The sequence below is a fragment of the Peromyscus maniculatus genome, chromosome 1 (genome assembly GCF_049852395.1).
Source record: "Peromyscus maniculatus bairdii isolate BWxNUB_F1_BW_parent chromosome 1, HU_Pman_BW_mat_3.1, whole genome shotgun sequence".
In the NCBI taxonomy this organism is placed as follows: Eukaryota; Metazoa; Chordata; class Mammalia; order Rodentia; family Cricetidae; genus Peromyscus; species Peromyscus maniculatus.
Window position 1 is genome coordinate 95,682,788 of NC_134852.1, and position 23,742 is coordinate 95,706,529.

Below are 23,742 nucleotides of genomic sequence, written 5' to 3' on the forward strand. Positions count from 1 at the left end.
TAATATTTTTGACCATACAACATCACCATGTGTCTTTTATTCCAGGACTGAACAGCAATACCACCTGGACCAGAGGGGATCTGTTCCAACACCCCCAGTGCAGGCACAGAAGAATGCAGAACACCCATACCTAGATACACTATATTTTCTTACATACATACCCACAATAAGTTCAACCTATAAATCAGGCACAGTAAGAGATCAGCAATAACTATTATTAAGAACAGAACAATTATAACAGCATATTATAATAAAACTTGTAAACTGATAATTCTTGAAATTTTCACTTAATAGTTTTAGACCCTGTTGGCCTTTGGTAACTGCAGAAAGCAAAGCTGTGTGTGAGGAGACTGCTGTTCATACAATTTGACACTGGCAAAGACATCCACAGGCTAGATCAAAGACAAGGTGTATTTAGCTCAACGGTCAATGAAAAGGACATTGACATAACCAGTGCTGTGACTCAGAATGACATAAGTGTCCTTAGCATGAAGGATGTGTTTTGAGTTGTCCTCAGTATGGCCGCTGTTCAGGTAATATGAAGGTGGGTGTTAACCACTTGGGAAACGGCCTCAGATCAAGAGCGGTGGCGACGATGGCAGCACTATTTCTGGCCACGGACTCTGTGAGGTGCTGGACTGAACAGGCCACATGCATCATCTCATTGACACACACTGCTCTTCTGTGAGCTAGGGATCATCATGCACATTTTACGGATAAAGAAGTCAAAGGTCAAGGCCGAGAAACACGTGTGAAGTCACACATGGCCAAGTGGATAATGCATGCAAACCAACACACATCTAAAGCAAAAGACAATGCCTTCTAGGCACATAACACAAAATGCAACACACAATCTAGGATTACAGTCTCTTTAAATGTATTTTATTTTATAATAAGGTGCAGGACCAAAAATGCTAGGAACTCTACAAAGACAAAAAGTTGTACATAGAAGTATGACTTTTCAGGGCTGGGGAGTTGACTCTGCAGGCACAGTGCTTGCCACACATGCATGAGGACCCGAGTTCAGATCTTCAGCATCCCCCTAAGAGATGGGCATGGTGTCCCACATGTATAGCATGAGGGGGAAGAGGACAAAGATAGCCAGATCCTGGGAGCTCGCTGGACAGCCAGTCTAGCTGAGAAGGCATTCTGGATGTTCAGTGAGAGACCCTGTCTCAAAAAATTAGGTGGAGAGTGACAGAGGAAGACCCTCAACATTGACCTCTGGCCTCCAGACATGCACACACTGGCAATCACACACATGTTAACAAGCACACACACAGAAAAAGACACCTTCTCCATACAGGTATAAATGCAAATAAATATACAAATTTATAAATAAGTATATTAAAATGATAGAACAATTAGGATTATCACACATAATTTACTTGCTTAAGTTAATAAATCATGAAGATTTTTCTCCATCAATAAACTTAAAATGAGAATGCTTTAATGCCTAATTGGTAAGCCATTAAAGAATATTGTATATATAAGCCAGGTGCAGTGGTACAAGGCTATAGACTCAGGTACTCAGGAGGCCAGTGGATCACTTCAACACAGGAACTGAAGACAGCCAGAGCAACACAGTAAGCCCTTGTCTCAAAAAGTACTGTAAAGAAGTCATGCATTTGAAAGACAGCAAGTTGGGGTACACTGCAGGGTTTGAAGGGAGGAAAGGAAGGGGGTAAATGGTGAAATTATAGTCTGAAATTAAAAAAAAAATTTAGGGGCTGGAGACATAGCTTAGTGGTTAAGAGCACCTCCTGCTCTTCCAGAGGACCTGAGTTTGGTTCACAGCACCCATATCAGGTGGTTCACCACCACCTGTAACTCCAGCTCCAGGAGATCTGATGCCCTCTTCTGGCCTCTGCAGGGGCCCCCACACAAGGGACATGTACACACACACACACACACACACACACACACACACACACACACACACTAAAAATAAGCATAAATCTTAAAAAAGCTGCATATGCAAACCATTGTGGGTTTGCTTTGCCCTTGCTGGACATTCAGACTCAGTTACTTTTAACGGTTAGACCCCTTCTGCCTTTATAAAAGACTGTAAAATAGTGTCCTCAAGACATCGCTTCTAAGTGTGATTAATGCCTGAAAGTCAATGGGCACGCCTGGTGCCGGAATCACGTTTGTACATTCACCATCACCACAAACAAGGCAATGTTTTGCATCCTGCCCCCAGCAAACCAGCAGGCTTCCCAAGCATGCCAAGGTCACTAGGCTGTTGAGTCATTGCCAAGATGACCCCTACAAGTACACTTGTTTCAGCTTCCATGTCATCAGTTATTAATGTATCTGAGTAGGATTTTATGAAATATACCTTTTATTACTTTTAAATGGTCCATTTCTGCACTTCAAAAAATGTTTCCTTGAGATCTGCCTTCCTCCAGCTGTTTTACATACAGTTACACATACATACTTGTATACACACACACATATATGAAAGCTTGATTTTTTAAATTACCATATAGTTTTAAAATATTTTCTCCATTTTTCATTTAACTTGGCCTAAATGGATCTTTAAAATACAACTTATGAAAAAAATAAGACATATCAAGGAATGAATATACAAATTTCTTCCATAAGAAATAAAATACCTATACAATTGAAGCCAAAAGTGGAATCCAAAATATATTTTAAACATCTCTTATCAACCCCAATTGAATCTATTTTTAATCTGGCACTTTCCTTCCTAATGCACAAAGTTGAATCCATTTGTAGGGACCATTTTAATACTCAGACTCACTTCTGTCACCTCTCACTTGCTACCCATTTTCCCAAGTCCTTTTTCCCTGAATTGTTCATGCTGTGTTGAGGGAAGGGAGTTACAGACTTCACTTTATGATTTTTTTTGTCCTACTAATTTGAAGGTGATTTAAATATGCTACTGATTATTCTAGAATAATTATTATGCACACTACAGCAAAAGGTAGAAGTGTGTGGAACCACGCAGCTTTCCCTCTGGCCACGCCACCCAGCGCCTGTTGTTGTTATGGAGAGTCAAAGCAAATTTATTTTTATTCTTGTGTTCATCACTTTCTTTGTCCATCCCTCCTCCTTATGTCTGAAAATTTCCAACGAGGTCACTTTTCATCTTCTACAAGTAGAACCTTTAGAATCTCATTTAATGGGGCCTCTGTTCTCTTAACTTTTTACTTTTTTTTTTTTTTACTTCCTTCTCATTGCTGAAAGATGAATTATCTATGCACAGAGGTTGAAAGTGTAGGCTAGTGGTAGAGGTCTGGCCAAGGTCCTGGACTTGGTCTTCAGCACAGCCATCTTCTGGCTTCCATGTGGTAGGTGAGAAGTGGTTGATTACTCTAACCCAGCCACACAAATGTGTTCACTGTTGCTACAGGTCTTAAGTTTTTCTCAGTGTTTAGGACTTTTACTACCTTAGTTTTAGGTTCAGGTGTCTTCTTTATTTATCTCGCTGAGGATTTATGGTAGTTCCAGAATCTAACTGTTGTAGTTTCATTTCTGCTTCTGTGATAAATTTCCCTAAGAGACAAAGGGTTCTTAAGGTTTGTAATTCCTGGTGACAGCCCATCACTGTGGGGAAGTCAAGACAGGAACTTCACACAGGTAGTCACATCACATCACAGCCATGGTCAAAAACAGAAAGAAATGAATGCATGTATGCTTGCTGTTCAGCTTGACTTCTCATTTCACAGTTTTCCACACTCTGCTTCTCACAGCAATCTGGGTCTTCCCACATCAACTAACTAATTAAGACAACTGCCCCCTCCACTCCCAGACAAGTCCACGGGCCAACCTGGTATAGTCAGTCCCTCACTGAGGTTATTCCAACCATCATATAAACTAAGGCTCAAAGCCACATGAACACTGCAATTACCTGAAGCATTATTTTCATAACTTCTAACTCTGCCACTGTACTGGATTCTCTGTAACTTCTTTTTTCTATTTATTTATTATTTATTTGACATGGTTGTATATGCGGGGCAAGTACTATCAACTGAGCTACACTGCTTAACCCCTCTGTAATTTCCTTCACCATACTTTCTAAGTCATCAATTCTCTATTTGTCTGTGTTTAGTATCGATATAACACACCACTGATTTACTAGGTTTATTTCAGTTATAATTTCCTGAAAACTCACTTGGATTAAGTGACAATCAGCCTTTAAAAAGGCCAAAGGTTTGTCTCTAATTTTTCTAAGCTATGAAAGGCTCAAGGCAGCATAAATGACCCCAGGGGAAAGGTGCACCTTCCCCAAACAAAAGACTGAGTGCTCAAAGTGCAAGCACTTAGGTGGGATTGATTTGATGGAGAAAATGGAACAATTAGATGTGGTATGCACTCTACTATCACCAGACATCATATCAACCATACGATGTTGTTCAAGACCAGTGAATAATGGGATAAAATGACCTTCTTTATGCTGTAGGATATATTTTATATACTTTTACCCATTTAATACTGTGACCATACCTTCCTTGTGTTTGCCTTGGTTTGACAGACTCTTATCTTTAATTCAAATCACTCTTTGCAAGGTATAAATACTAGTGTCTAATGACACCACTGAATTTTGTTGTTCCATCCAATTAATAAATCTCCTCTTACAGAACAAAATTATCTAAATGCTTCTTTTCAAAGTCACCTTTCCCCTCGTTGACAATAACAGAAGAAATACATGACTTCATCTCTCCTATCCGGCACCCAATTAGCAACAGGAAAGGAATTCTAATTCAAAATGCCAATGAACTGGCCCCATTCCCTGGGCAGAAAGGATGGGAAGTCGTAAAAAATAATATATAAAATGAAATCTCCCAGAAGTCATCAAGTAGTAAGGCAGGGGGGGAATGAGAGAAAAGATAGGCAATGGCACTTAATCCCGGATTCCAGATACAAAAATTTCAAAAAATAAGAAGGGGGTATTTATTTTTCATTATTCAAAGTAAAATTTAAATCTCTAGATTGCAAGTGCCTACCCTAGAGAAGAAGAGAATACTCTAGATTAAAAAGTCCTGGTGTTCAGGAGTGAGGGGGTCCCCTCAGAGGGAAGAGAATCCAAAAGACCCCTAATCTACATTGGTATCATCAGATCCTACAAGGCAACAGAGAAGCACCTTGAACATGCCATGACCAGTCTGAAGCCTGGTGTTCCACAGCCCACCTACCAACTCTGCAAGAGTAAGGGCAGAGTAAAGAACCTCTGACAGGCAAAGGCCCAGACCTTCTTAGGCGGCATCCACAAAGTACCTGAGAAGTAACCTGAAGAAGAGGAAGACATAGGCTCTGGGTGACTTCAAACGGCCTCCAGCAAATGGGGAAGTCAAGTAGTGCATGAGACCCGTGTCTGGAGTCTAAATCCACAGATCTCCACATGAGTAGATGGACAGAAGGTTTAGACCACACAACTGTGAATGTTGTCAAAATGCCAACTAAAGATATTTCAGAAGATCCACAAAAGACTCCCCATCCACAAATGTCAACACAAGAGTATACCCAAGCCCACTCCTGAAAAGGTGGCATCCCCCACAAAAGGACATTCCCAAATTTGGCAACCTGGAAAATGAAGGTTCAGCTGTCCATCTATGCCAGCGACAGCTGATGGCCAGCAAGGCTATCCACTCCATCTCAATATGAGGAAGAAAACTATGTGTATCACCAGACTGGTCAATGAATGTCTTTCTTTTCAAAAATTTTTAGATTTATTTGTTTTATTTTGTGTGTTTAAGTAGGTGTCTTACCTGCATAAGTGTATGAGTACCAGGTATGTGCCTGGGGCCCTGGAGGTCAGAGGACAGCATTCAATCCCCTGAAATTAGATGTGAACCACCATTGTGGGTGCTGGGAACTGAACCCAGGTTCTGTGCAAGAACAGCCAGCGCTCTTAACTGTTCAGCCATGTATCCAGCCCTAGAGTGATGTTCTTTATATTACCTTTAGGTGTTTAATAATCTGAACTTGGAAAATAATCCACATGCTCCCCATGCACACTGACATTTCCTATTTCCTCTTGAGAAAGAGCAACATGCATTGCTCATCCTTGCCAAGTGTCAGGTACTACCCTACGCATGTTTATCACACTGCATGCCCATAACAATCCTCCAACATGTGGATTATCTGCTGGGCAATGGGTACTGTCCCCCCCCCCCATTACAATAAGGACAGAAAACAAGATCCAGAAAGATTAAGTTACTTACCCCAAGTGGCATAAACAGAGGTCTATCTCAGAAATGGTTCTATTATTCCTACCATATCTCACTGACACTCCAAGGAAAATTGTCATTTTTATTGGAATAAATATAAATACATATTTACATGTTGATAATGTATCATCATCATATGTTTCTAAGAAATTTCTTTTTTTTTAAATATATATATATTTTATTTTACAATACCATTCAGTTCTACATATCAGCCATGGGTTCCCCTATTCTCTCCCCTCCCACCCCCTCCCCTTACCCCCAGCCCACCCTCCATTCCCACCTCCTCCAGGACAAGTCCTCCCCCGAGGACTGTGATCAACTTGGTAGACCCAGTCCAGGGAGGTCCAGTCCCTTCCTCCCAGACTGAGCCAAGTGTCCCTGCATAAGTTCCAGGTTTCAAACAGCCAACTCATGCAATGAGCACAGGACTTGGCCCCACTGCCTAGTTGCCTCCCAAACTGATCAAGCCAATCAACTGTCTCACCTATTCAGAGGGCCTGATCCAGCTGGGGGAAATTTCTTAACCAAGATGAGAATATGATCGAAGAACTCAAACAGATCCAAAATGGTCCATGGTGTGAGATGACAGAATGGGAAAGAGACTCCAGGAACTAGGTGGATAGTAGGCGGGAGGGGGGTAAGGGGAGGTGTCTTAGCTATCTGCTGCCAGTGTCCTGTCATTCCGGGCTTTCCCCACACAAGCATTTATTAGCAACCCTAGGGCTCCTTTTACTTCGCCTCTCCTTCTAAAACCAGTGGATCGCAGCAAAGCACCCCTGCCACCCAGAGTCGCTCTGCTTACAAACACAGATCTCATGCTTGTCTTTCCAAACGCACTCAAATTCCCCGAGAATCAAGACCGTAAACTCTTCAGCTTTCCCCCCCCAAGATGTCCTGTGACTTGCACACTTGGAACGCTTGCTTTTGTGACTAAGTCTTCAGGCTAGAGATGAACAAATGGAAGCTCAAGAAAAGGAGGCCCAGTTGTCTATGAGCACAGGGTACCCATGGATACTCAGCCACAGCCAGGGACAGCCCTGCAAGCAGACCCTTCCCACCCTTTCCCTGCTACTGCATACACGGCTAATCCCTCTGCTCGTGACTCCTCATTCAGTTCATTTGTTAACTGTCTCTTCTCTTCTGCTCTTGCCTCAAACACGGAAGCCAGCAAACAGATCCCAAGGCTTAGCTCCTATCTAAGCCTCCATTTTCTCATCTGTGAGATGGGGCGACCACAGCTGACCACCACAAAAGCCACTGAGCTCATGAGCACAAAGCTAGGAACCAAGGGAGTGATCCACTGGCACTTCCCTGAGTGGACCTGAAGTGTGCTTTCTGCATCATCACTAGCAGCTGCTGCACATGATAACTTGTCCTAAAGGCAAAGCTCATACCCCCTCCCCACCCTACTTTATTGACTCAGGACCTCAGAAGCAGGGCATCCTTCTGTGTTGAAGCAGCCGTCTTGGCAGCTCTGAGTGTGGTCAGGCTTGAGAATCCCTGATTTAATAACACCAAACTGCACAGGTTCTGTATGGAAAGGACTTGTCTCCAGTGCTAAACATGAGAGATAAGGGGACAAAGCTGCCCTCAAGAATGTGAAGAACTGAAGGCAGGCGTTGTGCCATAGTCCCTGGCAATCAGGGTATACCCAACACCAAATGCTGAAAGTAACAAAGGGTAGACGACTAATAAATACTTATTGAACATATGAGTGACAGAGATGGAATAAATCTGAACAAAATAGGCCCTTGCTCTGACTCCAGTGCTGTAGAGAACCTAACCAAAGCAGAGGAGAGGGTCAGGCAGAGGTGGAAGGAGACGGGTACCAAGTGACTGCAGAGGTGAGTTCACGCCAGGCCCAGCTCCAGCAGCCCTGGACCATCAACTGAAGACGCATAATGGGTGGCCAGAGCATATGGGGGATAGGGAGGAAAAATATGCTTGGGCCATGATTATGTCCTCTGTACCATTGAAGGGATGGGGGGAAAAGAGGGAGTACCAGGGCACCAATGGACCAGCACCCTGGGGATAGTAGATCCAGGGCCCCAAAGATCTCCCACAATGAGAGTAGAGGAAGACTGCCTAGAGAGGGGAAGCTGGTGATCAAATGTGCCCAGGAGTCCCAGAGTGCCAAGGGAAGACCATGCTTCTGGTGTTACCAGGGAGCCCCTCTCTTCAACAAAACATATGGTCCTTGGGTTCCAAGCCCAGTGCCATGTGCCACACCACTGTGATGGCGTTAGGAGAAGCAACCCAACACTGGAAGATCGGACCCTGCAGTCCTCACCACAACTGTGCTTCTGGCCTTGTGAGGAGCTACCTGGGACTAACCTAAGGAGGCAAGGTATCCAAGGCTTCAGTCCGGGGCGGTGGGCTCTGTTGTTGCAGATGTCAGGACAGGGAGTGGGTAGTAAGGCAGAACTACTCCTTCATGGCAGACATGAAGTGTAGGGGGAAGGAGTAGCCAAGCGTCTACTATCCTCCCCAAGCACACACCCCAGTGACTCCCTCCACCTTCTAAAGTACCACTGCTTCCCAGTAGCACCACAGTCCGGTGGCCAAGCCTTCAACACACAGGCTAAAGCTGGGTGAAAGGGGAGAGAGGGAAGACAAAGGGAGAAAAGAAGGAAGAGTGTCAAGACAAAGTTCTACGAATGGGAAGTTCAATAAATTTCTATAGGCAAATTAGATCCCCAAAGTTTTTTAAAATTTTTTATTCATTTATTTTATATGTATGAGTATTTTAACTGCATGTATGTCTGTGAATGCCTAGAACCACATGAGTGCCTAGAACCCACAGAGGCCAGAAGAGGGCACTGGGTCCCCTGGGACTTGAGTTACAGGCAGCTGTGAGCTACCCATGTGGATGGTGAAATCAAATCCAGGTCCACTAAAAGAGCAGCCAGTGCTCTTAAAGGCTGAATCATTTCTCCAGCCCCAAAATTTATTTATTTATTTTTTAATTAAGCAGAGTGAAGTACAAACTTGCCTTCTAAGAAGAAATTAAAGGAAGCAGGAAATTAAGTTTCCAAAATAAACACAAATATGCATCTAAATATGGATGTGCATCAGCACCCAAGAATGGGACAGCAGAATAATTACTGCTTGACTGTAGAGCCTACTGTTAATCAGAGCTCATTCAGGCATTCCACACAGGCAGCTTACCTGAAAAGCCTTTCAATTTGTATGTCAGGGAAGTTGGTAATTAAACACTTCAACTGTCTCTTGGCTTTATTAAAGGTAAGAGAATCCTGACATAGTTAACTTATAATTATTCTGTTTATCAAATGAAGTTGATATGTAGTTTAGGAAAGTGTCAACCCTGAAGCTCTTAGGTTAAAATCCCCAAGACCTGTACTCTGTTCTGTGTGTACTTACTGTGGTGAGCAGAACCCAAGAGAAGACATCTTTCCTCACTTAACCAAGTACAGTGCGACCTTGATATGGACACCTCGATGACTTGCTTTTAATAACAACTACCAAAAGTCACTTCATGATATAATACCAGTTGTATGGTGAGTTGTGTGGTGTTCCTGCTTGTAATACTTAAAATCTGAAGAAAGATGATTAGATAGACAGACAGACAGACAGATAGATAGGATAAAGCACAACTCATTATAACTGTGAGGCACATCAGACAGAATCAGTACTTGACAAAGAGTTTTAAGTTATGAAGGACAAAATTAAAACAACTGAAAAATAAATTTAAAAATTTAAAATTAAAAAAACTGATTCCAGAATCAAAGGAGACATCACAACTTAATGGGTTTTCTAATCTTGGATTAAACTCAGAATCAGAAAATAAGTTTCATGTGATAAGGACCAACTGGCAAAATATGAAAACAGACCACAGATAAGATAGTGCTGTCAGATTAACAACAAATTCCTCAGCGGGGCCACAGATGCAACGTTGTGGGGGAACATCCTTAAGAAACACGGAAGTTCTTAGCGTTAGAAAGTGTATCCTGTGGAACTAGAAAAAGTCATCTCGAGTGAGGTAACCCAGATCCAGAAAGATAAATATGGTATATATCTTATTATCTGTGCCAACATTAGCCATTCAATAAATGATACCCAAGCTATTATCCATAGACCTAGAGAGATTAGGTCTAGAGGAAGGGACTGGGGGGAACAGTCTCTGGAAGCAGGTTGACTGGGACAGGGAGGGAATGGGAGCAGGAGAATCAGATGGGGAGGGGATATGGGGGTGAGGGAGGGAATGTGGGAAGAAATTGCTAGAATTGAGGGGCTTTGAGGGGTGGTATAGAAATCTAGAGCAGTGGAAACTTCCTAAAATATATTTAAGCAATCCTAATGAAGTCTCTAAATAATGAGGGAGATGAAGTCCAAGTGGCCATCTCTTGTCACCAAATGAAACTTCCAGTACCAGGACCGGTTACATCCAGTTGAGTTGCTGGCTGAAAGGATCCTATGGAAATCTCCAAACAACCCAGGCTGTTGCTAAGACAACAGACTTCTCTCTACAAACTGACAGCAAGGTCCTATTACTGAAGACAACACCCACACAACTCATTGAACATGGAGAGGGCAAGCTGGTGCCCACATAGAACTTTTACCCCTATGTTCTAATGTCATTGGTACAGGAAGGTACTCTGCACACGACCAAAAGAAATCCATAAACACAAAACTTTTGATCTACAATCTGTCTTGTGTCAAAATATGCTAGGGCAATGGTGGTACAAAGCTTGTGGGAGTAACCAACCCATGTCTGATTTGACTTAAGGCCCACTCTCCAAGATGGAATCCATACCCAATACTGCTTGGGTGACCAAGAACCCAAGATTAGACCAGAGACCTACTGTAAAACCAAATACTATTGGCCAACAAATAATAAATAAATAAATAAATAAATAAATAAATAAATAAATAAATAAATAAATAAATAAGCAACAATAAAATTACTTCTAATGATATTCTGCTATACTCAGATCAGTGCCTTAATCAGCCATCATCAGAGAAACTTCCTCTTGCAGCAGATGGTAACAAATACAGAGACCCACAGCCAGACATTATGCAGAGAGAGAGAGAGAGAGAGAGAGAGAGAGAGAGATATCTTGGAACACACAGCTCTAAATAGGATGTCTCCATCAAATCTCTTCCCTCAGAGCTCAGGAAACTGAGAAAGAGGAGGTGGAAAGAGTGTAAGAGCCAGAGTGGATGTAAGACACCAGGAGAACAATGCCCTTTAGATCAACTGAGCAAAGCTCATACGAGCTCACTGAAGCCGCAAGCACAGGGCCGACACAGATCTGCACCAAGTCCTCTGCGTATATAGTGTAGCTTTCAGGTTTGTATTTGTATGGAACCCCTGAATGTTTGAATGAGTGGGTCTCTGACTCTTGTGGCTTCTCTTGGGGCTCTCTTCCTCCTGTTGGGTTGCCTTGTCCAACTTTGATGTGATGTTTTTTGTTTTATCTTTTAATTTATTTTGTCATGTTTTGTTGTTATCTCTTGGAAGCCTGTTCTTTTCTAGTAAGAGACAAAAAGGGAGTGGATCTGGAGGGGTGAGGAGGTGAGGAGTAACTGGGAGGAGTAGAGGGAGGGGGAATTGCAATCAGGATAAATTTAATAAAAGGGGATAAGGAAAACAAACAAACAAAAAATAGTGCATCCTGCCTGCTGTTTGTTTTCAAATGATGCAGAAACCCATAAACCATCCATATCAGCAACTGGAGGGAGATGTGAGCATCCAATTCTCTTTGTGCCACCCTGCAAGCTGTCTGCGGACCTCAGGAAATGAAGTTACCAACTTCATTCAAAAATCCCCTGCAGTAAACATGTTTCTCCTCATAAATTAAAATTTAGGGAATTAGGAGGTTTTCCAAATTAATTCATTCATCCAATAATCATTTATTAAGTACCAATTATGTAGCAGAAATTGAAGAAGGAAGGAAGAAAGGGGAAAAGAAAAGAAAAAACAGGAAAGAAGAAAAAGAGAAAAGTCTTGCTTGCAAGGTGGGTGGGGTGGATGTGGAATGAAATACTCAGGTTTCCAGTAAATCCACCTCTGAACCGGAGGCACCTCAGTCTCACAGGTGAGACCAAACTCACGACCTCTCTACGTGAAGTCCTTAACCCAAGAAGCCTTAGCACCCTGTATCTCAGGGTCTATGGGGAAATGATACCAACTTGATGGCTAACCCAGGAGCTTGCTGCGCTCTGCCTCCTTGTCATCATTTCTTCCACCGGCTCTACCAGTTTTCCCCCAAACGTCTGCAGGCTCCATCACCTGGCCCAGACCCACTGAAGGAGCTCCCAGCAGATCTCCTCACCTGGTTTGCCTGTGGCCGCCACCCATGTTCCTCACTCAGCTGCCACAAAGATCTTTTCAGAAGGGACCCCTGCGTATCACTCACCCCTACTATATTTACTTCAATAGCGACATGCTGCATTAGAAAACAAAGACCCTCTTCTCTCACCATACCTTTTTTAATGATGTCTTGTGCATTTGATCACTTAATAAATGGCTGACTCACCAGCCACACAGCAAAGCTCAGTGAAAGCAGAAGCCATGCCTGGGTTTGCACACCACTGTGAGTACACACAGTTGGCATTCAATTAATATTTGTTTAATTAGGTGGATAGGCAATTAAAATAATTAATGTCTGGCCTGAACCAATGAATGGAGTGTGGTGCCATTAGCAGCCACGGGGGACCAGGGGGAGGAGTAAGCTAGGGAGACACAAGCTTTGTGGGATCTGTGGGACCCCACAGACCCAGCAGGCAGCTGGAAACACAGACCTGCCCTTGGAGATACTGATTAGGAAAAGGCACACTCTCTGGCCACCACAGTGCTGTAGACCCGAAAGACATTCCTTTAGCTTTCTTTCTATGCCTGTAGGAAAGAATCAGGATAATCCACATCTCCTCTGCTCACCAATGACAACCAGCATTTGCATAAATTTGCATAAACCTGTCCCAGGGCTGCCTGATGTAGGAACTGGCTAAGTCCACACCACATGCTGCCAGCCTGTTTCATCAGCATCTTTCATGCCCCTCTCCCCCAGCACAGTGCCCTCTGCTCAGGGAAGAGGGGCCGTGTTCAGGGAGGCTGGTTGAATAGAATTGGAAGTTTTCTGGTGTGAAATGCTTTTTAAAAAAATCAGAGAGCACAGCTGTGATCCTTGATCACATTCATTCATTTTATTCTTTGGAGGACTTGGAATCCGTCAGGCATATCAAATTATGGCAAACGATTCCAGACTATGCCTCATTTCAAATTGCTGATGCGATAGAATTACCAATGCCATTCTAAAAATAAGGAAAACTTCTTGCACTTCTGTTATTTCACATTGAAATTAACTTCCATCATGGACTTCATAACTATCTCAAAGGCGTCATCTTAAGCCAGGTGTGGTGGTACACACCTGTAATCCTAGCACTCAGGAGGACGAGGCAGGAAGATGGAGTATTCAAGAACAACCTGAGCTACACAGCAAAGTCCAATCTTAAAAGAAGAGAGGGGTATCAACCTTTCAAGGTTGTCCTGTTTTCTGCAAGCCTGCCCCTTTATGAACCACACACAATGATGTATCTTTTCCAGTCATCACTCTCCAGAGGCCTTGGACAAGTTTATCCCCACAGATCAGAGCTTATCAACGGCTCTAGTGGCAAGTGAGTCTGGATACTTTAGTGTGGAGAAGTGGTCACCCTGTCCCTAGAGCCTGCTAAACAGCCTCGTGGCCTGTATCACAGATACTGGTATCACCTCCAACCCAGGAGCTGTGACAAGGGAGAATGTCTCTAAGCATTGCAAATGTCCTCAGTTGAGATGTGGTACACATACACACCTGCAACCTCTAAGCCCAGGTGTCCATCTGACTCATGGGAGTGTTCAAGGAAAGTTAAGAGAATATATTTTTTATAACTATGGGTAAAATATTGGGAGCATAAATTAACTTTGGACTTCTTGCTGTTTGCCTAAAATACAGAAATAAAACTATTGTAATTATAATGGTTAGTTTTGTCAACTTGATAGGTTTAAGAAATAGGTGAGACAGGGTACAGATGGCTCATTGGGTAAAGGCATTTGCCATGCAACTCTCAAGACCTGAGTTTGATCCCTGGAACCCACAAGGAGGTGGAAGAAGAGAACCAACTCCACAGACTTGTCCTCTAATCTCCATACCACGTCACAGCACAGGTACACTTGCACACACACACACACATTTTTTAAACTGAATTAAACACCTAGGGCATTAGTGAGGTACAAATTTGGGTGGCCTATTAGGCTCTTTCTGTAGAGGAATAACTGAATGAAGACCAATCCCTGAAAGTGGGTGGCATTATCCCATGAAGGAAAAAAGAAGGAGGCCATCCGGGCAGCAACATCCCATCTCTGCTGTCATGCCCAGATGAGAGCAAATAGTCTAATACTCCTCATCATCATAGATTAGACCTTCTCAAACTGTAAGCCAAAATAAATGCTTTCTGTCTACTATTTGATCACAGCAACAAAAACCATTGCTAATATACTTACATCTCAATCTGTTACACAGGGCAACCACGCACCTTCCCTGGCCACTCTTCAGTCATGTGACAATTAGGGTGAATCAAAGGTCCAGGCAAGAAAATGACTCACCAGGCAGAGAGGCTCTGATGAGCAAAGTGGACACCAAAGGGTCCCACTGAGTGTTTGATGTTGGAAAGAACACCTGCTCCTTTGGTCCCACTGTGCCTACCCAGGTACCAATAACACCAAGGAGGTCCTTCCAAGAGGACCTCAGTGGGGCTTTACTAAACATCCTTCCACTCCAACCACCAGCCCTCTCCATCTGGCCTAGAAACTGTAAGTTTCTGTGGGCTGCACAACTTCTTGCCTTATTATATAAAGTCTAGAGGAACTGGTCAGGTTAGGGATTATCCTGATAGGATGTCCGTACTAAAATCAAATGATCAGAAATAAAAGTCAGCTCTAAACTACACAGCTCAGAGATGCAGACATACAGGGTGGGTTTTTGTTGTTGTTGTTGTTTTGTTTTGTTTTGTTTTTCAAGGCAGGTAAAGGAATCACACATGAACAAGACAATTCCTTGGTGTCCATTCACTAACAACACCCTACCAAGTGGAAAGCGGTACAGCAGGGACTTGTGTGGTTACAGGGACAGGTGCACTTCCTGCCTTCCTAGGTTTCGGGTCAGACCAGGGATATGAGAACATTTGCTGAACCACACAATCCATTCAATTTCAGTTGAGTAGAGGTGCTCAGCCATGCCTTGGAGGAAGTCACTGCATGAACATGCTGCCCGGATAAAAGGCTCCAGGTGGGTTTCCCTAAGGGAGCAGAGTTTACACTGAGCACAGCAGAGAAAAGAGCTGTGATGGGAAAATGGCCAGGTGTGAAGAGGGGAGGGAGTAGGGAAGGAAAGGTGAGCAATTCATCACTCTGAGAGGGGCCCAGATACAGCAGCAGCCATCACTGATAGAAGAATCTTGATAAGGAAGGGGAAATGGCATTTATCCTTGAAACGCAAAGTCCCTTGTATGTAGGAAACTGAGCTTCCAGCCGGAAGAGCTCCTATCAGTGCCCTCCGAGGAAGAGCTCATGGCTCTGGAAACTTTGTGGCCTTGTCACACAGAATATTCTTCTAGAAGCTCTAACTATTCTCATCCCTTGCTTACATCACACACCAGCACAGGCCTTAGACCCATATACACTCATGGAAATGAGTGACGATGTGGAAAGATGCAGAAACTGCCTCCCTTTGACTCTGTACCACACTGCATCTCAACAAAGCCATAATAAGGCAGTGGCCAGAAGCCCTGATTGGGAATTCAGTTTCCAGCCCAAATACTCTATATTCTGTGACCTGTTACCCTGGGAAGCACCTGTGGGTCTCTGTGCTGGTTTGCCTATCATCTCTGTTTATGTCTTCAGCCCAGACGTCTAGGCCTCTATGACAACTCCATTGATTCCCTCAACACAAATGTCTCATCCTGAAGCCTCCAGGATGCCCCCATTGGCTACTTTCACCCCACTTCTCCTCAGCACCTCCATCCACGCAGCTCTCAGGAGAGAAGCCTGGGACTCATTCAGCACTCATCCCCCAACGCTTTACCTAAAGTCAGGATGACTCTGCCCCAAAGAGAACATGCCCTGCCCAACTGCAAAGGACAAGGATGTAACTAGAGTGTCCCTGCTGCATACATGTACATCCCATATCCAAGTCCACACCTCTCATGGAAGACTTCATCCTGCTTGCCACAGAATCCAAGATGAGTCCCTGGATATGTGTACTGAACCATATATCTCCCCTGCCCAATGCCCTCAACAGCTTGGTATTACCTTTAGAATCAAACTGGAACCTGAACTCAAGATCCATGGCCTTCCATGAGCCTGCCTCTTCTCACACCTCCAGCCTCTCATGTTACCTTTGTCTTTGCTCATCATTTTCTGGCAGCACTGTCCTTTCTGGTTGCTCCAATCTACCAATTCTTCCTTACCATGGGCTCTCTGCAGGAGCCTTTCCCTGTCAGCCCAGGGGGTGGGGGTGGGGTGGGAACGCTCTTTTTCATGCTTCTCTTCATTCCTCAAAGCCAGATTTAAAGGTCAGCTTCTCATACAGACCTTCATTGACTTCACAAGGCTTTGGCCAATCCTCCCATCTAAATCAGGTCCCTTGGTTACTTATCTCAGGGTATCATTTCTTCATAACATTGACACATTTTACTAGCCCAGCTATTTTGGTGTTCCAGCTTTACCCAAGGCTGGACAGTTTGCAAGCACAGCATGCATCTCTCAGAAGCTATAAATCCATTGCATATTCTCGGGTGCTCTGCAAGATTCCCAAGAGCATGAGGAGACAATGACTTGACAGTCCCCAAACATTCACATATATGTCTATCCTTACCCCTCAACACCAGTTCAAATAATCCTTCTAAAATTATTCTGTATGTCAATGTGTTCCTCTACAAAAGGCCTGGTTTCTGAAGCCACCTCCCCATTAGGCTACTAGAGGGCCCTTGTTATACATATATACCCAGTCAGCTTTCACTTCATTCTACTGTGGTGTTTTATTTTTATTTATTTTTTGGTGTGTGTGTGTTGTATGATCACATGTATGGGAGCACACCCATTCATTCAATGTTCACAGGGGTTACAGGAGTATTTCAAGGGTCCTGCCCTATCCCTCTCCACCATATTCCCTCAAGACAAAGCTTCTCACTAAACCTAAAGCTAGGTTGGCAGCCAGCAAGCCCCAGCAATGTCCTTCTTGTCCCCTCGATGCCCCACCCCGAGCCAACATGTTTTTTCATGTGTCTGATGTACACTGGAACTCAGGTGTTCAGCTTGTACGGCAAACACACTCTCCCCACCGTGCCACCCTCCTAACCCCATGATTTCACCTGTTTAAAAATAAAGTTGGGCAATGTATATACCTCCTTTCTAAGACTCTGAACTCACTGAAGTCAAGCGACATTCCCCCTCATCTTCTCATACATTACTCTGCATCCTGAAGAGGGTTTGACACACCAAAGATAGTCAACAGACAGTCGAACCATTCCAAACACTTTCTCATCTACAGTAACCTGTCCAAACAACCTTCCTATTCTCTATAATCAGTAACACATTAAAATACCAAAGGGATATACTAGCTAATTCCAGGGGGTAAAAGTGGAATCCCAAACCTCTTTAAAAACATACCTTTAAACTCCTTTAACATACACAAGCTGTATTAATCACTTTTCTTGACGTGACAAAAGGAACTTTTAAGGGGACACAGCCCATCACAGTGAGGAAGACACAGGGGCAGGAGCTTGAAGCAACTGGTCACATTCCATCTTCAGTCAGGGAGCAGAGAGGCATGAACGCTGGTACTCAGCTCACGTCCCCCTTTTCACTCAGCTCAGGCCCCCCACCCATAGGATGCTATTGCCACTTTCAGGGTGAGTCTTCTCTCCTCAGTTAAGGCTTTCAAGAGACACCCTCACTGATATGCTAGAGGTGTGTCTCCTAGGTGATTCTAACCATGCTGAGAATTGAGCTTAACCATCACGAGTCTTATTAGTCACTCTGTAAAACTCATTCCAGAGACCTTCCAGTTAATGTGTAAGGCTAATGACTGCTCCGCGTGAGTGTGGACCTGACTTCTTGGCACCAAAGTTAAAAAGGAACCATGACACTGGCTCCTTTTAAACTATGCATTGTCAGGAGCAGACACCTCAAATGCATGTAGCTAATTCAAACCTGCACAATTTCATAAAAATCAGAAATGCTTAAATATCATCTTTAAAGGGTAGAACAACACCCTCACACAGAGCTCTAGAACTCCTTTCTCTATTCCAGGAGATGAATATACATCATCCCTGGTCAGACACAACAGAGCAAATTCAGCCACTACAATAGTAGGGGACCAGTGTATAGAGTGGGAATGACTTAGAAGCTGCAAGATATCAACAGCTATGGAAATACCTGGGAGCCATCCCTTCCTCCAGAGACCTCTGTGCCCAGAGGGTAACTGGTAGAATGCTAACCTGAATCTCAAGCAGAAGGACCAGAGTAAGGTTTGAAGCAATGAAGTGGCATACGTGAAAAGACCCAGTTTCATCCACCATTGCTGAGGTCCCAGAATGCACCACTGCACCATATCACAGTGTCTGCATATGTTCAGCTGGAGTGCAGTGGTCAGCTGCTGGGTATGGGAGGTGGCCATGGCATTCTGAGAACAGATTAGCTGCAGAAACTAATTGTGCCACCTCTAAGTCCATCTAGCTGTGTTTACCAAGCTCTTAATCTGTGCAAAGCAACATCCAGGGAGAGGGTGGAGGTAGGAAGAGAAATCCAAAGAAATGTCACGTGACTTATGCTCATGGGCGTGAGTAGCTAGCCCGGTGGAAATTTCTCATACAATCTGAAATATCTCTCTTCAGCTCACATGCTTAACCGTATCCCTTAAAACTAACTCTTCTGCCCCAAAAGAAGCTGAAGCCTTATATGGTGCAAGACCAAGACCTCCTACAGACCCAAAGGCCATCACAGTGGACCAGTTAAAGAAATGATGGTGAATGATAGACTAGTTAATCACTGCAAGAAATTTTCCTTGAGAAACTCTCAGCAGGGTCAGGATATCTAGTATTTCTGTCTGTCTACTGAGAAAAGATCTGGATTACAGTGTATCAAGTTGACCAGGTGCTGACCAACAACACTCCTTCCAAATTCCAAGGTCAAGGCTCTGGCACATTGGGTGACTGTCCAGTCTTTACTCCGTATAGCATAGAGAGCAATGTGATGGGCAAAGCAGTTTCCAACAGTGATGTAATGGTAGATGAGTTATGTAAGTCACCAAAGTGTTTATTCTTTTTCCCAATAGAAGCCTATTCTGAACTCAACCATCTTCATTTTCTCCTCTGCTTTTTCTCACCTCATTACAGTTAAATCTATTAATTTTCTATTGATTTCTAGGCAGCAGAATAGGTTGAAAGTACTTCAATGGTAACTAAATGACACAGCCATGTTTTTATGCCAGTCATCTGCCCACTCAGAGTTCCAGACTGGGACTCCATGCCTGCTCTTCCAGGACTGCCTGTTTCAGTTCAAGAGCCTCCTTCCTTGGAATTACAAAGGTTCATCACCTCCTTGCCCCCACAGGCACCGGCCTCTGTGTGTTCTGGCTTTCCTGTTGGCCTTTACCCCAAGTCTAAAGAAGGTCAGATCCCACACTCTGTCTGTGCCTGGTATTTTCATTCTCCTCTGTTCAAGCCACTCTACCTAAGTCTGACCTCCTTCTTCTATCTCCCTTCACCGCTGTCCCTGCTTCTTGTCTTACTACCGTCTATGTTACCTCAGCACATCTGACAAATCAGCCTTACAGGAAAACGGCAATCATGTGGCTCCTCTGTTCAGGACCACTTAAAACCCTCTCTTATGTGGGAAGAGGAAGTCACAGTCCTTGTCTTTCAAGGCCCCTTGAGCCTGGCCACACCCATGCAACTCAAGGCTAAGTCCCTCTGTTCCTTCTCACACCTCAGTCACTGGCCTTCAGGCTGTGCTTAGAGCCTGCCCATCATGACTTATGCCTGCAATGCCTCTCAACCTGTGTCTCCCCATTTTCAAACTGCACCTTCTGCAAAGTCCAGCTAGAGTGTCCACGGTCGCAATCCCCCACCCTCAACCTTCCCCAACCAACTTGGATAGAGGGATCTTCCACTCATAACTTTGAAGACATTCTTCTCTCATAAGCATTCTGGTAGTTCACCCCACCAGGTCTGAACCTCAACACAAGACCTCTTTCACTGGGCTTTCCTGGGGTCTGAGTTCTTTGACTGTCCCTACCTCATCCACAGCGACCTATGACTCTCCAGGCCCACAGGAGACAACACAAGACCTAAAACTTGCGCGGGCGGTGGAGGGGGGGGGCGCTCGCATGTCCCATCTTCGCAGCCTTGCATGATACCACGGGCAACTTTGCCAACGACAATAGGGCTCCCCCACCACAGCAGCCCAACACTCCCACTCATTCATGAACTCCTTCCATTTTTCTAATCTGCCAGCATGAGACTAGTGGTCACACGCTGTACCCTGGGAGGCAGCAGGCAATCGGACAGGGACGGGGCTGCTTCAGTCTACCTTATGACCAATTAGGCTTTTCGTGTCCAGAAAGGACTGGGATACATATACAGTGACCAGGTGTAAACCCCGCCAAAGGCAGCGCTGGGGAGGCGGGGCCGACAGGCGAAGAGTCCCAGGAGTTCTGCCCTGTTGAATCCCCGCTCCAAACTTTTCTCCTCGCTCGGCGCGACACCTGGCATCCGCCAGCTCCCGTGGCTCTGGAGCCCGCGGGCGAGCATCGAGTCGCCCGCGGTAGCGGCGGGCGCCGGCGGGACCAGGTTGGGCACCATGTAGGGATGAGGATGCCGCGGCCGGTGCTGATGCTGAGGCTGCCGGGCGGCGGCCGCTCCCCACCCCCGGGCTGCGCGGCTCAGGCTGGGCCTGCCGCTCGGCCGCTACTCACCCGGAGGGTTGACGGCGGCCGGGGTTGCCATCTTGCCGGGAGGGACCGGCGCGCCGGGCGGGGGCGGGGACGGGGACCCGGCGCGGGCCAGCGCCGCCGCGGCCGCGCCACACAAAGGAAGGTGCGGGCGGTGCTCCCCGCGCTCCCGCGCTCCGAGAGCGCCCCGCGCTCCTGCCCGCGCTGCTCCCCGCGCCCCGCGCGCTCCCCGCTCCTCCGCGCGCACCCGCGCTCCTCCCTTCCCGGGCCTCCTCCGGGTTCAGCCTTTGTGGAGCGGTGGGGGTGCCGGGCCCGCGGCTCCCGGGTCCGAGCCGTAGCACCGCGAGACTTGGGCCAGCGGGCAGCGAGGACCCCCTCGAGCCCGCGCAGGTGCCCAGGCTGGGGGGGTCTCTGCGCACCCCCTTATACGCCTTCTCAGGGTCTCCAGGTGTCGGGGACACATCGCAGAGGGGCGCTGTCCCCTCGCGGAGGAGCGGGTGGGAGAGCTACCCATTTGAATGCAGAGGACAACCGGCCTCAGAAACAAAGGCGTCCCAGTGCTGCCACTTAGCATGCCAAGGCCGCGCCACTGGGCTCCCGGGCTCCCCGGCCAGGGCTGTGGACGAGGGCCTAGGGGAAGGCGCCCAGAAATGCCCGAGGCCACCGTCCCTCAAAGGCACTCACACACAGCTTCAGCCCAGAGCTTGGCCCAGGAATGGAAAGGAGCCAAGGAAGCCTTGAGGACGGTGTCGAGCTCTGCCTTCCTGAGGACATGGCCACTGTCAGCGTTTATTATGGAGTCCTCTCGAGGGCCCTATTCACACCTCCGGACTGGGGCCTTAAGAAGGGTTCTAACGATTCCATCCGCATATCCGGGTGAAATTAAAGTGCAGGAGACTTGAAGAGGTGTTTTCCAGGCAACCACCAGGATTCCTGGAGGGGATGTTCCACAGTAGATGCCCTGATAAGGCGGAATTGGAAGGCTGGTCACACCCCAGGCCACAGCTGAGGGCAGTATGGCGTCTAACGCTGATAACATCTGCAAAAGATACCACACTAGCATAGGACAGAATAGGGAAATAATGCTTGGGGTGTGTTTCCAAACAAACGTCTTCCGGCAGTGTTTGTTCCTACTGCCCTAAGAATATATCAATTGGACAATTGTTGAAAGTTCTGTGTGCCGAGTACAGACCTGGGTGTTGAGCATACAGGAATCTTGTCCTGCAGGACGTCTAGAGTAGGAGGGAAATGGGAGGAAGGGCATAAGGCACCTGCTGTCTGGGGGCAGCTGCTTCTGGAAGCTTAAAGAGAACCTCTGAAATGTGTCACTGCTGAATGAAAGGGACAAAGAGGAGGTGACATTGAAAGCTGCCTTTGAGGAAATGACTAGGATGTAGGGAAGTAGAAAGGTAAGACATTTCCAAGGAAAAATAATACCCTGTGCAACCAGACTCAAGACAGGCCAGGGCCAGATAGAAACAAGGAGAGACCAATGGGGTTATCAGCCAGGGACTGACACTTCAGCACGTGTCTAAATAGAAGGGCCCTAATGTCCCACAGCAAACCAAGTGAAACTCAGCCTTTCTTCCATATCCCCCCAAGACAACACTCTCAAATACCCCTCAGTACTTAATCCATGTACAATACATACTTGCTTTGTTTTGAGATGGGGGCTCCCATCACATAGCTGAGGCCAGCCTTGGACTTGTAAAATTCTCCTGCCTTTGCTTCCCGAGTGCTTGGAATACACGCGTGAAGCACCGCATCTAATCTCTGTGAAGTTTCTTAAGGTAGGGAAATACAGAGTCTTTCACTGTGTCCCATCAGGCATTTTGTCCCAGGCATTTCTGGTAGAGTCTTTTCTCGGCTCTACCCACAGGAGGCACAGCACTCAGCATCACCCCCGAGTTCTTTTCTCCCTCCGACTTTCCACATGCCTGAAAAACAATCAGGTTTCCCTCCTTGACAGATACATAGCAGTTTAGTAACCAAGTGCAGTCATGTGTGGCTTATTTTGTAGCAAACACAACTGTCATACATACATAGCCAGGTATAACAAGGTTTCTCTAACTATGTTCTTGTCCTTTACCCATTTTCTGAACATTGTTCTGTGAATATCATGCATGCATGCGTGTGTGCGTGCGTGCGTGCGTGCGTGCGTGCGTGCGTGTGTGTGTGTGTGTGTGTGTGTACAAGTGGCACGGCACTCATGAGGAGGTCATGGGACAACTTGGGGTAGTCTGTTTTCTCCTTCCACCATGCTGGCCCCAGTGATCAAATTCAGCTGGGCTTGGAGGCAAGGCCTTTTTATATGATGATCCATCTCACTAGCCCCGTAAAATCTGATACTGGATCTCATGCATGTGTCCTCTTGCCAGTGTCCATTACAATAAAAGACAGCTATCGAGTGAGCAACAGCTGGACTTTCTATAGTCTGGTGTCTGTCTTGTGCTGGTGTTTAGGGTTTTGTGGGGGTGGGGGGTGAATTTCATAAAGAAGGAGATATTTCATCTTCCCCAACACAGACCCTCTTAGGTAGAAAGTGCCTGTGTCAACTGTTAACTTTCCAGAGAAGAAATGAACTTTAAGTAGAA

At 45.6% G+C, this 23,742-nt stretch overlaps 1 protein-coding gene across 5 annotated transcripts in view; it reads right to left on the reverse strand.

The window, feature by feature from the left end:
* Arnt2 (aryl hydrocarbon receptor nuclear translocator 2) overlaps nucleotides 1–21,964 on the reverse strand; it is a 162,929-nt gene extending 140,965 nt beyond the window's left edge. For 3 of the 5 annotated variants that reach the window (XM_076546478.1, XM_076546458.1, XM_076546475.1), the window contains exon 1: nucleotides 21,173–21,340. In XM_076546478.1, the coding sequence (XP_076402593.1) occupies nucleotides 21,173–21,203 (31 nt within the window). In that variant the 5' untranslated portion in view covers nucleotides 21,204–21,340. Of the gene's footprint in view, nucleotides 1–21,172; nucleotides 21,352–21,832 lie in introns of those variants that run through there. The other 2 variants (XM_076546471.1, XM_076546468.1) reach the window with 2 other exon arrangements.
* Nucleotides 21,965–23,742: the final 1,778 nt, after the last annotated feature.